At 44.3% G+C, this 15,047-nt stretch overlaps 2 protein-coding genes across 2 annotated transcripts; both read right to left on the bottom strand.

The window, feature by feature from the left end:
- Positions 1-2,005: 2,005 nt before the first annotated feature.
- On the bottom strand, positions 2,006-4,832 carry cipcb (CLOCK-interacting pacemaker b; the record flags this gene model as incomplete). The annotated part of the gene is made up of 4 exons (XM_079754226.1): positions 4,580-4,832; positions 4,043-4,229; positions 3,318-3,502; positions 2,006-2,914 (listed from the first exon to the last, which is right to left on the bottom strand). The coding sequence occupies exons 2-4, from the start codon at positions 4,146-4,148 to the stop codon at positions 2,006-2,008; spliced, it is 1,200 nt and encodes a 399-aa protein (XP_079610352.1). The 5' UTR covers positions 4,149-4,229; positions 4,580-4,832.
- A 1,204-nt stretch (positions 4,833-6,036) lies between these two features.
- On the bottom strand, positions 6,037-14,272 carry LOC307087957 (snake venom vascular endothelial growth factor toxin-like). Its single transcript, XM_079753658.1, has 7 exons — positions 14,146-14,272; positions 11,633-11,660; positions 10,910-11,106; positions 10,477-10,556; positions 10,335-10,364; positions 10,185-10,253; positions 6,037-6,112 (listed from the first exon to the last, which is right to left on the bottom strand). Exons 1-7 carry the CDS (start codon positions 14,203-14,205, stop codon positions 6,091-6,093), a joined length of 486 nt encoding a protein of 161 aa, XP_079609784.1. The 5' UTR covers positions 14,206-14,272; the 3' UTR covers positions 6,037-6,090.
- Between the last annotated feature and the right edge of the window lie 775 nt (positions 14,273-15,047).

Below are 15,047 nucleotides of genomic sequence, written 5' to 3'. Positions count from 1 at the left end.
AAATTAACTACTACTTGTAGTCTTTATAGAGCCATTAGTATTATCCAAAATGCATAATACGCACTGCACATATCACAAAAACCTTGTTATCCAAACACACAAAATTAATTTAAAAAGACCTTGAAAATAGTTCATGTATGGCAACGACTGTACACATAAAGCCTTATGAAGGGTCACATGATCTTCATTATCTATTTGTCCCATTCCAATAATTACTGCTCATGTCTTTTTGTCCATATGATTAGTCACATGTCCTCCAGGATCGAGGAGGGGATGAGGGGTATCCATTGAGCATCTACATTAGATTATAATGGGTGTAATTAAATGATTGTCCGTGCTAGAGGAATTCTTATGTGCATGATGATCCTTCACACAGATCTTCTGTTTCAAACCGGGTCTTCAGACCTCAAAGCACCCCTTAATACTATAGCATTGTAAATTATATCATTATAAATCTATTCTAAATGCCAGCCCATGGGTTAGAAGAAAGATAGAGCCTGTCTTTCTTTTATCACCGGGACATTAAGGACCTAGGTGCTACGCAGCCTTTTAATCTAAGAAAAGAGACAAATTCAATGTTCGTGGAAGCGCAAAAGATAATTCAATATCTACGTATTTGAAGCTGTGGGTTTGCAGACTCTACGGACCCAGTGTATTTCAAATACCTATGAAGATGTTGCTTGGGGATGGACACTTATATGGCAGTTCATCCTCCTTGTATTAGCTTTGCATATACATTATTCCAGTTAATAAGATATGATAAATCCACATACTGAAATATAACAAAATAAAAAGGTCTCAGCCAGAACACCACAACCTTCTGGAAGTATAGCCTTTGTTTGTGAGACAAAACTGAGATTAGTTCATTTTGCAGATGGATGGTTGTTGTGAGCAATGAAACCCGATTTTTTAAATCAAAGTACAACGGAGCTGTCTGTCTTGGCAGCCATTTCCTCCTGGAGTTATATTCTCTTTGCATTTTCAAGATGTACTCGAAACCGGAAAAATACAGTACTAAAACAAGTTGCTACAACAAAAATCGAACCTCAAAAAAAGATTGTAGAATCACACTCTCATTCACACCATTGATCTATGACTGAATGAATAAAACAAGCTGTGGACCTGTATGAATTGTTGAATGTTATCTCACATGGAGGAACCCTGGGACTGTATGTTCAGAGCTCAAGGATATTTTCTGGTTTCCATTTTCTGGTATTGCATCTGCCGTCCTAACACGAAGAAAATTCAAATTATACACCAAATTGTCAGTTAATCACACAAAGTACTCTGTCAAAAATAGAGCAACGAAATAGACACACAGACACACATTGCTCTCGTTTAGAGATGTTGGAGTCGTCACTGATCCCATCAGTCAGTCACTAAGGCATAGGCTGGACTCATCACTGAAAACAGCAGCAAGATCGATATAAAAATGTACACATCTATTATATAAATATGAATTGAGGCATTTAAAAAATATTAGGCCTGCAAAAAAGGACCTGACCTACATTTTACAGTTAGTCTTGGTGTCAACAGGTGAATGTATCCGGAAGCTACATTGACTAGCACACAAGAGCTTCATATCGACAACAGTAAACCGATCTTACAATACGTATTACCTTACTTTGTCACGATCACAGGCAACCCTTTAGAAATAGCATAATGCTAATGACTATATCTATGCTCAATGTCGAACGAAATAAGTGCAGTCTCATGTGCTCTTTGATCTTTTGGTCCCCGTGACACAAACCCTCCAGGCCTCACTTGAACAATTATTGGTGCCAAAGCTTGAACACGGGCTCCAGCCGTCCGGCACTCCAACAGCCAGTGGGCGACCATATGTAGGTCACAGCAGTCTGGGGTATACAGAGGTGCCACGGGGCGGGTGTTGGATCGCGGGACACGTTTATTCCAGTCCAGCTGTTTCCCTTGTGAAGCCAACCACTCTCTCATGTTGTCTAGTGGATTACTCCCCCCCCCCCCCCCCCCCCAGCCCCCTTAATCCTTAGTCGTCCTTCGCGGCGTCTCGCTCCCCGGTGTCTCCCCCCCTCTCTGCGTCCTCTTCCTCCTCCTCCTGCAGGCGGGTCTGCAGCTTGAGGAAGACTCCGGGGTCGCCGCTCAGCAGCGCCTGGACGAAGAGCTCCGTGTGCTCCTTGAGGCGGTCCAGCTCGCCCTGCGTGCGCCGGTTCTGCTGCAGCAGCTCCTTAGTCTTCAGGGTGATGTCCAGCAGGCCCGACTTGCTCAGGATGTTGTACGTGTTGCAGAAGCGCATCCTCTTGGTCTCGGGGTCCGGGTCTGCGCCCGGGCCCGTGGGCTTCGGGTCGCAGCTGGTCACCGTCTGCGCATGGAGTGGCGTCGGGGCGACCGGCGGTGACTCCCTGGGCTCTGAGGTGGGCGGGACGGTCACCACCGGCGCAAGTCGCTCGCTCTCCACCGAGGGGAGGGGCTTCTGTGATAGGGCGCTAGAGGACGCGGGCGGGATAGCGGCGCTCCCCGACGGGGAAGAGCCACCTCCAGACTGGCTCTTCTTCTTCTGATGGTGACGCTTACCTCGGTGAGAGTGCTCCCGGTGGCCGGAGGTCGTTTTAGTGCCTCTTTTTGACCTTGAGGAAGAGGAGGATGACAAAGACATGGAAGAGGCGGACGACGAAGAGGAAGCAGTGCCACTACTACCCAAGGAGCTGGAGCTGCTGTCTCCAGGGTGGGGGGCTATCCTGGGGTAGGGCTTGAGAACGGGGAGGTACTTCTTGGGGCGCCTGTGTCTGGAGGAGTGGGGGTCTTTATGGGGAGGGGGCTTTGGGTGGGAGAGCACCGGTTGGATGAAGACCACCTGGGGGGGCGGGACCACCGGCTGGACCCCCTCCACCGCGGGCATGAACCCCCAGGGCTTCAGAGGCTTCGGTGCGTCGCTAGACTGCAAGGGCCAGAGAAACAGATTAATTATTAATTAAGATTAATAAGATTAATAAATTAATTAATTAATTAATTTGATAATGCCCCCAAAGCGCCCCACTGATCTCACAGGGTGGGTTCAAACTTTATATGAAGTATTCTGAATTAAAAAAAAGAAATCCCTTTACTAATTAATAGCATCACTAATTAAAGACTGGACCCATGCATTTAGGACCGTGTTATTAGTTATTTCCATTTTCAGAAAGATACACATAATCCCTCAGATGAAATCATTATGTAATTATTCCTTAAGAATGTACCACAGTGTAGTCGCAGTCCTGTTTAAAAGCAAGGCAGCAATTCAATTAGAAATAATTGTACAGAAAACTGGTTTGTCTATAGGCGACGTTGTGCTGTAGGCCTACCTGCTTGAGCAAGACGTTGTTCATGATGATCATGGGGGACATGTTAGGGTAGGACGACCCTCCCACCAGTGCCAGCTGTGAGATCACAGAGCCCGACCCAAGCTTTGCCCCTTGCTGTGGGGCACAATGAGTCGAGTCCTCAGAGTCTGTGGTTCCCCTGGTGCTGGTGGGCTCGGAGCTCGTATCTACACATCGGGAAGTGGCAAAGTGTTAGCTTATAGCAATCTGTGTTGCCTAGACCTGCACACTATGCAAGTTTTCCCCATTAGCTGACTCTAGGGGCTGATAGTTATATGCTTTGCAAAAGTGGACCAAACCGATGAAAGGGTTTATGCAGAGAGATTCCCTATGTGGGTTGACACGGTGTGTTTAGAAACGTTCTCGTTCAGAAATGTTTTGATGTCTGATGATGTCGTATTTATCATACAGGAAAGTATTAAAAGGTTCAAAGAAGGGTTCAAAAAAGTAACAGCATAGAGCTGATTTCCAGCAGGTTCTTGTTCTGCAGCACATAAAAAGGAACAACGCACATCACACGTCACATTTACATACAGCACATAACAGGAACATAGCAGGTCGGACATCGGTAGGAAAATCACATAGACAACAGAATGAACACACACAGTGGTCTATAAACAGCTGCAGTAGAAAATGTGCACAGTGAGCAGGTGTGCGTTTTGTATTACGCCCGGAATTAGTCATTAAAGAAGCAGATCCACACATACCGGAGAATCCCGAGTCTCTTTCGGATTCCGCCCGGGAACTACCGGACATGGTTCGGAGTTTGTTGATGGCCCTGTGGTTGCTTTGCGTCTTCCGTCTGGTGCTCATGCTGTGATCTGTCGCCCAGCTGTTCCTTTACTCACTTGAAAGGTCACCACTGATATACATCAGTGTTTCCCACGGCTACACCTGATAAGAAAACAGGTCAGAGTTGGTATCTTTGCACGTCAAGTCTGGAATTCTAATACCAAGACACAGACTACGCTGTTGTGTTTGCTCAAGCAGTAACAAAAACACGCCATGCAATTACTTTTAGATTAGAATGCGACTTTGAATGAGAAAGTTATATTTTTACATTTAAACAAAAGCATGCATAGGGGGAAAAAGGTATCTTAATTTGCCCAGTCTAATTTCAACTTCCATTGACAGTTTTTGCTATCGTCCTACACACTATTATCGGATATAAATGCTGAATAGCAAAAGTTAAAACAAAACACGTCTCTCAAAAACAGCTCAAACGGAAACGTCGGAACACTTACAAGGCCCTTCCGATGTAACGGGTTGGTACACTACACACCAATGTCTACTTGGGAGTTGCAGAAGAGAACACCTTTCCGTCGCAAACTCTCTTCCTTGTTATCCCAGCCGTGCTCGCTCTCATTCAGCTGCTAGGACTCGTTGTTCCGCGGCGCGGTCCACGAGACCCCCAGCACACACCACCGGTGACACCGGATCGCGACCCGAGGTGCACCCGACTCAATGCTACCTTTAGTAACAGTGTCGGAACCAAGAAGCGACTGTGGCTTTCATGTGTCTCTCTAAAACACAGTCAAACAATGTTTCCGGGCGCAGAATCGCAGGAGGAAACACACCGGGCTCCAGACGCTTTGTAGTTTATCTTGCCATATTTGGAAAACAATGGGCGGGGCTTGTGGTGTAGTAGTAGAACCGCTGCTTTCTTTAGGCGCGTCGTACCCGCCCCCTTTAGATTCCGTCCTTCCTGATTGGCCGTCGAGCTGGCACAAGGCCTAGAAACGTGACCGCGGTCGTATGTGTGGCAAGTTGAGGACATTGTGTTCGCTGGAAGAGGCACACAGAGGTGTGTGTAGACTGTGAGCACAGGCATCTCGGATGTACCGTCGGGGAATTCGGGGGCCCTGGCGATCACAATGTAGCCCTACTCGTGCATTACATGATTACATAATAGTGTGACTCTGTGCTGAAACTAAACGCCGGCCCCCCTAGGCCCACGTTGGCTGTTTTTCAGTGAAATATGTTCATCACAGGCGTAGTGTGTTCTGATTGTTGTCACATGTGTGGATACTGAAAAGCATAAGCTCACATTGCATTGGAAAAGGTCAATCGTAGTTCATTTGATGTAGGCTAAACGCTTCACTTAGTTAGGCGTATATGAAGATAGGCCTGTGTAAAGTTTAAATAAAGCCTTAACCAAAGTATACAACCAACAATTGTATGTATAAGAAAACCGTTATTTATCATCTGCCCACATCGCGGTTGTGATTTTTGATTTGCTCCGAACAGGAAAAATGTGACTGAAGATGTAACAGTGAGTTTCATGTTATTTATGTCACAGAGTGCGTCACCCAGATAAACTGACCTATGCAGGAGATTACAGGAAACTCAACACAACGGATAATAGGGGAATCATGTTTCCGGACCAATGGAAGATTTCTGCCATCATATTTGTGTTTATTCTTAACTCCTATTAGTTCCTCTTAATGCTTAATCAGTCAACTCAAATAACTGTAGGCTATTGGTCATAAGGGTTGATGTTTTTACTCACACATTATTTGCAATGTATTATTTTCCATCAAGGCATAGGCCTACACCATCATTAGAAATAATTAAAATACAGTAAAACAAAAGCTTTACAGTGAAAACTGTGGAAATATCTAAAGGAACAGAAATAAAACGTGTAAAAAATGTTTAACAAAACCTTTACAGAGTTTTTTTTACAATAGTAGAAATATAAGGTGATGAATCTGACTCGGGCCGGTCGATTCCTGTGTTCCCCAGGACTGCAGACGGGCTATTCGTTCCCCTCCTGACACCTGATGAAGACACAGACACAGCGCCCATCTCAGAAACAGAGCGTCCATCCAAAAAAAGAACCGTTCATCGCAAAAACGAGAAATCGCTCCGCGCGAAATAGCTCTTCTCCCAATGTCGGATAAAACCGCACTGTGATTTCTGTCATCTTCCTTATCACACATACTGTAGTAGCTCCATAGCGCCGGTCTGAGATGAATCTCCGGTCCCTGCACTGAAGTGTTGATGAGATTCCTCTCAGGGCTTAGCAAATAGTGCTTTCAGAGGAATGGTTTGAAAATCAATGTGAACTGAATCTTAATGTACTTTGAACACTTTGCTGTGGTTGATACCGGAGACTACAGGATGAACGATATTGGAAAATCCCGATCGTTCCATATCAGTTTCTATTCATCAAACAAATGTTACGCTTTTTGTAATTTAACTGTTAGTATCGTAAATTATTTAAAAATATTTGAAAGTAACGGTGGTATTGACCCCTAGTATGGAGCTAATCACATTTTTTCTAAAGATTTTTTAGAATGGATGTGATATACAGTGTAATACAAACGATATATGTGAATAATACAAATATTTTAGTGACGTTTCCAGAAAACCACAGCTCCTTCTCTCTACCGCTAATACATGTGTCACCGGAATGTGTTTGGTAGGACCATAGGGACGGCTAGCTCCCTCGCAGACCATAAGAATGTCTGTCGCTCGAAGGCACTACGGCAGTGGAACACAGGACCCTCCCACGTGGGGACATAGCTCCAGGAATGTAAAGTATAGAGACATGTATCCAAATACAGGAGCAATTAAAACGGTTTCTCGGCGCACGGATGTGGGAGGATTTCAGATGGGAGAACGGTGGCAGTGTCGCCGCCTACATACAGGGTCGGCTCTCAAACGAGAGGGAGAGAGATGGCCTCAAGGTCACACACATGCACACGCACACAAACGCAGACTCACACACACACACACCCCAAACCATCTATACACACACAGACGCATGTGCGCGCGCGCACACGCACACACACACACACACACACACACCAAACACACGCACACTCAAACATTCACAAACACACACACACCCAGACACAGACTCACACACACACGCACACACAGAAATATCTTTACTACCTAGTTGGCACCCAGTGTCCAATAGCCATTAGGCCATAGGTTAGCTAGTGGCTGTTGCTATGTGCTTTTTCTTGTGGGGGAAAGATCAGCAAAGGGGTCAGGGAGGTCATCATTGAACTGGAGAGTCTATGACTGCTTTGTGGTCCTTGAGCAAGATGATTTAAAGCAGTGGCGAAGCTAGACCTTTTTTGGGTGGGCTCAAGCCCACCCAAAACTTGCCTAAGCCCACCCTATCGTTTCGTCCTCAAATCTTATATTCTTCCTTTTTTTTTACACAAGCAATGGGAGGATGGGTGCTGTACACTAATGAACAGGCTCAAATGGGCTTGTGAAATCGAGTGCAACCTTCCTGCAGGAATCTCTAACCTCTGATTGGTGGGTGGGCGTCTCCTGTTTGACAAAACAAAAATGCAGCACCAGCGCACCTAACATAGTTTCTGCTGTTTCGTCTGCCAAAGAGGCTAGCTAGTCTTTATCAGAAAATCCACGATTTCCAGCTGTGTTATAACATGACCAGGTAGTAATTCATTTAAAAACCTTGACATAATCTGTCAGATGTCTATTAAATGACAGTTGACCACAAGGGGATTCTATCTATGCCTCTTCTTGAATTGCTTCATGTTTCAGTCGGCAGAGGCTTATAATGGTGCGTAGCATGATAAGCATGATAAGGCGCAAGGAGCAGAAAAACTTGACATGGGTGCTAATTTTCAGTTAAAAAAAACGCTGGCATTGATTTATCAGCTGAGGGCGTTTTCATTGCCATAACAACGTGAGCTAATCAACAAGTAGGCCTACAACATGTTGTAGACTAATACTATGAGACTCGCCCTGAAAACGCCCTCAGATATATAACAATGTATGGGTCACTGAAAGTGAGGCGACGCAGTTTAGTGCTCCCAAAATAGTAGTCTGTTTCTCATAGAATTAGGCTAGTAGGCCTACATGTTGTACTTGTGGACTTTTTTGCATCACAAGGTTTATAAAAATGTATGTTGATACAATTTATAAAAATGTATGGGTCCCTGAAAGTGAGGCGACATAGTTTAGTGCTCCCGAAATAGTGGTCTGTTTCTCATAGAATTAATCTAGTACATGTTGTACTAGTTGATTTTCTTGCATCACAAGTCTTCTAAAAATCTAGGTTGATACAGTAATCTGATATCAATGAAACAATATTTTTTTTGGAAGTTTGCATTTTACTTTGTCTCCACAATTTTATTATCCATTCTCCATATTTATCATGTATAGTTTACTTTGAAAAATCAATGTGTTTCAGTAACTGTGTAAATACAAAAGAAAAAAAAATATATGGTCATCTGAGTGAAAATTACCCAAAGGAAATTTAATATAACTAAAATTTCTTATTACAGTTCACATCCATTTGATTACTCCCTCATCTAAACAGCCTTCTTTCCTTTCATCACTTTAGTGGTTCAGAACTGCATTATTTAGCTGACCCTGGCTTAGACATGCAACAGCATAGTAACTGGGATGCCTCTGGGATGAAATACTCATTGGTGTTATGAGTTTAACTCATAATACCAACGATTATGAGTTGAACTCATATTCCCCCTTTATATACTTCATATACCCCCGTAGCTTCCTGGGGCTGAGCCCCCCGAAAAGTCAGAACCTAGAATCGCCCCTGGTTTACAGCCCTTCACGAGTTTCAGAGTCACAGCTAAAGCGTATCCACGCATACCGTTTGGACCAGAAAGTATGATAAATATTTATGTACTCACTGAATATGCATGCACTTTGTGTTTATGTGTGCTTGTTATGCATCTTCTGCTTGTCTCTTTGTACAAGTAAAAAAAACAATAACCATTTTACAACAACAACAACAACAACCAAAACCATTTCAGTCGCCCTGCACGGGCTGATCATTTTAAATTCCCAAACCGTCCATATCAGCGAGTTTAGAGGTCAACGTTTGACACGCAGTCTCCTCTATATGCGCAGAGAGACGTGACCTGTGTGTGTGCTTCGTGTCAAATGCCTATTCTGTCGATACCGTGTCAAACAACGCAGCCTATCGAGTTCCCCTCCGGGTTGGGAGTGCTGCCGCTGAGTGGAGCTCTCCCAACTCCTTCCCCGCATGGATCAATCCGCCGGTGTCCTGTTTCACCGGTGAGAGGCTCCCTCAGGCTGGGGATCAAGCTGTGCCAACACGCGTTGACTTGGAAACCTATTCTGGGCTGTTAGATGGATGGATGGATGGATTGGACATCGCTATAGTAGTGTTTTGTCGTTTTGCAGGTGCTTTATTTCGAAGCTGCATTGGGGATCGAACCCAGAACCCTTTTGGCTGAGAGTTGAACCGCCATAGGTAGAACACAGTCTTACCCTAGATGGATGGATGGATGGATGGATGGATGGAGGGAGGGATTGAAAGAAGGCTGGATGGATGGATGGATGGATGTATAGATGGATGGATAGATGGATGGGTGGATGGATGGATGGATGGACAGAGGGAGGGAGGGAGGGATTGAAAGAAGGCTGGATGGATGGATGGATGGATGGATGGATGGATGGACAGAGGGAGGGAGGGATTGAAAGAAGGCTTGATGGATGGATGGATGGATGGACGGATGGATGGATGGATGGATGGATGGACAGAGGGAGGGAGGGAGGGAGGGATTGAAAGAAGGCTGGATGGATGGATGGATGGATGGATGGACGGATGGATGGATGGATGGATGGATGAACAGAGGGAGGGAGGGATTGAAAGAAGGCTGGATGGATGGATGGATGGACGGATGGATGGACGGATGGACAGAGGGAGGGAGGGAGGGATTGAAAGAAGGCTGGATGGATGGATGGATGGATGTATAGATGGATGGATGGATGGATGGATGGAGGGAGGGAGGGAGGGATTGAAAGGCTGGATGGATGGATGTATAGATGGATGGATGGATGGATGGATGGGTCAATAAATACTCTTACCAGCCGCAGGTCTTTGCTCTCTTCCGCTTCTTCCTCCCTCTGCTTCTACTCACGATTGATTGACTGTAGCTGTGGACCAATAGAGTGAGAGTGCTGAACAGCTGGAGCACACCAGTTCTAGGACATCCAAGTAAGTGGGCGTCGACTCACCTGTTGTCGTGTCGTTCCTTCGGGCGTGGTCTAAAAATGTGAGAAAAAAATAGGTAAACATTTGGGAGCTGGTTTTCACATTTTTTGGAAACTCATCTACTGTATACTGTATACGGTGACCTCATTGTATTTAATGACTCACCTGCATTCACATTGGAGGTGTTCGGTAAACGAAAGACCCACATACTGCCAGCTTTTCTCTGAGGGAGAAATCCTCAACAACTGGGTTGGAGATTTAATAAAATCGTTTTAATTTCACTGTGGCTAAAGCTGAAACACCAGTGTCATCATCATTAACATTTTATTTGAACCAACCCTGTATCTACGCATATTTCTCGAAGCAAATGCTATATTTCATCTGAAGAGGGAAATTAAATGTTGAAATAAGCACTAAAGTGTGTAATAGGCTACAAAACGATAATTAATTACTAAGAATGTTCGTCGGTTATTCCCTCACATAAAACAAATCTTAACGATAACAACGTAAATTTACATAGCACCACCATAAAAAAAAAATATTAAGAGAAAATGCCCATCAAAACAATGATTACAAAGTACATGGGCGGAGACCAAACCTGCAGGGTGGTGTTCTGAGTGACCAAGGGGTGACATTCCAGGTTCTCGTCGCTACAGCAACCGGCGCACCTCCAGAGCGGGACGCAGGCGGGGTGGTAGATGTAGCCCATCCCTGTGGCTGGGTGCTCCTGGCCCACCTCCACCAGCTGCTCCATCAGGTGACACAAGCTCCGGTTCCACAGATCCAGGAACAGCACTGCAGCACAAACAGAATGGGACCCGCCACACGTCGTCAGATCAGGGGAAGTTGTTGTGTTCATGTGGTTTTAAGTGTGTGGTGTGTGTGTGTGTGTTTGTGTGTTGGTTTGCATGGGTGTGTGTGTATGTGTGCTTGGATGTGTGTTTGTGTGTGTGTGTGTGTGTGCTTTTGTGCGTGTCTGTGGCGTGTTTGCGTGCAGTGTGTGTGTTTATGTGTATGGGTGTGTGCGTGTGGGTGCCTGTGTATGTATGCGTATGCGTTGGGTGTGTGTGTTTGTGTGAATGTGTGCGAGTGTGCGTGCATGGGTGTGTGTGTGTGCTTGTGTTTGTGTGCATGGGTGTGTGCGTGTGGGTGCCTGTGTGTGTGTATGTATGCGTATGCATTGGGTGTGTGTGTTTGTGTGAATGTGTGCGAGTGTGCGTGCATGGGTGTGTGTGTGTGCTTGTGTTTGTGTGTGTGTGTGTGTGTGCTTGTGTGCGTGTGTGTCCGTGCATGCATGTGTAGTGTTGAAAGTGTCTCTCACCCTTCGGATGGGGTTCAGCCTGTGAACTCTGCAAAGATAATGATATGGGAATAGGAAATGTTCATTTAGATTATACAGGTGAATTGTTATTGCAGACATATGATGATAAGCCATGACGTTAGGGGGCAGCTGTAAACAAATTTCATTGGTGACCGATCATTTTATTGAAACTGACATTTAAAGGGGTCCTTTTTAGCATCACTATGGCATTGTCCACCCAGATGATAAATACACCAATCAACCAGTCATGGTGGTCTGGTCAAACTGGTTTGCTGATCCATCCACCAACAGGGACACTCAACCGTGGAATGTAACCATAGGGTCGATTTTGTAATGTGTTGTACTGGCTACTCCACATTACATCTTGTGGCAAAGAAGTTATTTATTATAGTTCAGTAATACCGTAAGACTAGAGCCCCCTCTAGTGGCAGGGAAAGCAGATTTCGAATTTCACCTTGCATTTAGAGTGATGCAATGTCTTCTCAATCCAAAAATATTTTTATGTAGTATTTCACTAAAAGTAGTTTTTTTTAGCCAATTTGAGTAAAAACTGCAAAACAGGTTACCCAATAAAACTCGGAACGAAATGTGCTTACACTACTTTTCCGGAGAATGTGGTTGGAGATTTTCGTCGAACAGCATTTCTATTATTGGTTAAAAAAGTGCAATTCCCCCAAGGGGAGTCCATTGTCACAAAGTCAGGGATAATAAAGTTTCGAACAAGGCTATTTTCAGATTGAAAAAAACAACTAGAATCCGTTCCTTTCTTCTCTGCAGTCTTTCTCATCTGTCGCTCCGCACGCTGTCTGTCTCCCCCCCACTGTTTCACCTCGTTCTTTCAATGTTTTTTAATCCTTTGTCAGTGATGATTCATGTTGGTGCCGGAAGTTGGGCTATAATATAGTTCCTAGGGTTTCAAATCTCTGCTAAGCAGGCATCTCCTCTGGCTTTGTCTCACACGGTCTCTAATTAAGACGAATGTGAAATTCTGCCACGCGTTGTCTGGAGAACTTGACATAAATTAACTGAAAATTAATTCTCGGACGTTAATTCTTCACTGAATTGATTATCGCTCTGCTGACACTTAACAGCAATGTTAATTTATAAGCATTTCGAGGTGAACCTGTCTTGGAATTAGCCTCCCCTTCTCTCTAGTGCACTATCAATACATCCTATCTACAAAATGTCAATGCATCAATACAAATGTACTGGAATCACAGCATACATTATACACACTTAGATGTATAGAGCGATCAATGAATGAAGACCTATGTAATGTAAATCAACTTATAACCTTTAAAACACTCAGGAAGGTATTCGTGAACCATGGACTAAATATAAACACCGAAGATGTATCCCTATAGAGGCTTGTAACTACAGGCTTTCTAAGCCCACTACACCCAGCAACACGGTTCAAACATGAATCCCCTGGGTTCAATGGAGCCTAAACAGTGTGTTTCCATCACTGCCCTGTCTTTAGTTTAATCCCTCCAGGGGCTATAGGCATAAAAGATAAATATGCAACGACGGTCAAATGTAATAACTGCTACTGTGTGCACATTGCACCCAATGGACCAGAAACCGAGACCGATGTGAATGATATAAAATCATTGCATTGGGTTTTTTCTACCGACATGGACCACTACGTTCTTTTCAGCTAGTGGCAGGCTGTAAATGTATTGATGCTGTAAAGCTGCCCTGATGAGGCCTCCGCAGAGTTTACTCAGTCTCGCTATTGGAGACAGTCAGGCTTTCGATTTCAGATATGCACGTTGGTAAGTAGACCTCGTTATGTCTAATTGGGTCTAAGTAACAGGCTGTATCCGCCCCTGCTGGGCCCGTGCATGATTGATTATACTCTGCACATGGCGCAGTGTACACACACGAGGTCCTGAAAGGGCGTGGCGCTAATATTGAAGAATAAATAAATGAGTCAATATATAAATAAATAACAAGGTTAAGTGACAGGAAGACATTAGCATTTTCAATTTGTAATTTTAAATAGTACTAATCCAAAGCTACTTGTACAAAGATAAAAGGCTAATTGAGGCTTAGCGAAATCACAATTAATGTCAGGGAAACTACAAAACAAAAACAACATCATGAACAACAACATCAACAACATCCCCAACAAATACACAGAATGCTGAGTATCGGATTTAAACGGTTATTTAATTTCTTCAACAGGAATGCCCTAGAAAGTTGCAATGGCTTCCCTGCAGGCCGTTGTGTTTGATATAGCCTATATTTGTAAACGTAACGTCAGAAACGATTTGGTCTGGCCGTCATTTTCCATCACGGTCAGTAATTGGAGTAGTGGATTATTAAGAACAGTCAATACGCTGTATTGTTAAACAACAACAGAATTCCTTAGTGTTTATTTCTTCTCCGTATTATTTTTTACTTATATTAATTAATAATCACCATTTGTAGCCTTTCTTCATATCATTTTTCAACCGAACAACTGAACAATCGATCAATCTATCTACAGAAACGTAGAGACAAAGTGTTACCTGCACAGGTATCTGCATCAGAAGAATCAGCAGGAGACGCGAAGCGCGGAAAGGTTGCATTTTACGAAGTGAAACCGTCGCCTGCGTCAACGCGAACTCCGCACTTCAATTAAAGAGCGCAAAAAAAAAGAGTTGTCGCCTGGTGAGCGGAACTTAGAGGATGGGCGAACTCTCATCTGGGGATACTATTATAACCAATCCCCACTCCTGATTTGGGAGATCCCCCTTGTTCTCTCTCTCTCTCTCTCTCTCTCTTGCTATCTCCCCCACATCTCCCTCTCTCTCACTCTCGTTCGTTCTTGCTATATCTCCCCCTCATTACCCCTCTCGCTCTGTCTCCTGCTATTTCTCCCTCTCTTTCTCTTGCTATTTCTTCCACTCATCAACCTCTCTCCCTCTCTCTTTTTTCTAGCTATTTCTCCCCCTCATTAAACGCTCTAATTAGGGAGTTTGACACAGAGAGAGAAATATAAAGAGAGAAACATAAAGAGAAAGAGAGAGGGAGTTAACTCCCTCTCTCTTTCTCTCCCCCTCTCTCTTTCTCTGTCTGTCAGTCCATCAGTCTCGTTCTCTCTCTCCTCCCATTCCTCCATCCATTAGGCCCATATACGATTAAATTACATTCAATGTCAGAAGGCAGTTATCCAGATACGAATAGAATAAAGTACAATATCATTAGAACAGAATAATACAGCTCATTTGTTTGCTTATCTTGCTCCCTCTGGTGCTCAGGTCAGAGGCCGTAGTCAGAGTCAGGGGCCCACCACCCCATCTACAAAAACTCTCTGTAAACGCTTGCCCTAACCCGTTTATCAGGCTAATTTGATTAGGCTAATTGAGCTGCGACGTCGGTTCATCTCAAACACCAGCCGCCTTCGAGTTCCTCCGGCTCCTTGTTAGGG

The sequence above is a fragment of the Pollachius pollachius genome (genome assembly GCF_949987615.1).
Source record: "Pollachius pollachius genome assembly, chromosome: 16".
Taxonomy (NCBI): Eukaryota; Metazoa; Chordata; class Actinopteri; order Gadiformes; family Gadidae; genus Pollachius; species Pollachius pollachius.
The sequence above is the reverse complement of the archived record's forward strand: the minus strand, read 5'-3'. Positions and strand labels throughout refer to the sequence as shown.

What these genes read in the sequence shown, in the direction of transcription:
- LOC307087957 (XM_079753658.1), bottom strand. Translation starts at nt 14,205, where the DNA reads ATGCAACCTTTCCGCGCTTCGCGTCTCCTGCTGATTCTTCTGATGCAG. An exon ending in GGCTGAACCCCATCCGAAGG is followed by an intron (nt 11,107 to 11,632) that starts GTGAGAGACACT and finishes TTTGTGCTGCAG; the next exon opens with TGCTGTTCCTGGATCTGTGG. An exon ending in CTCAGAACACCACCCTGCAG is followed by an intron (nt 10,557 to 10,909) that starts GTTTGGTCTCCG and finishes TCTCCAACCCAG; the next exon opens with TTGTTGAGGATTTCTCCCTC.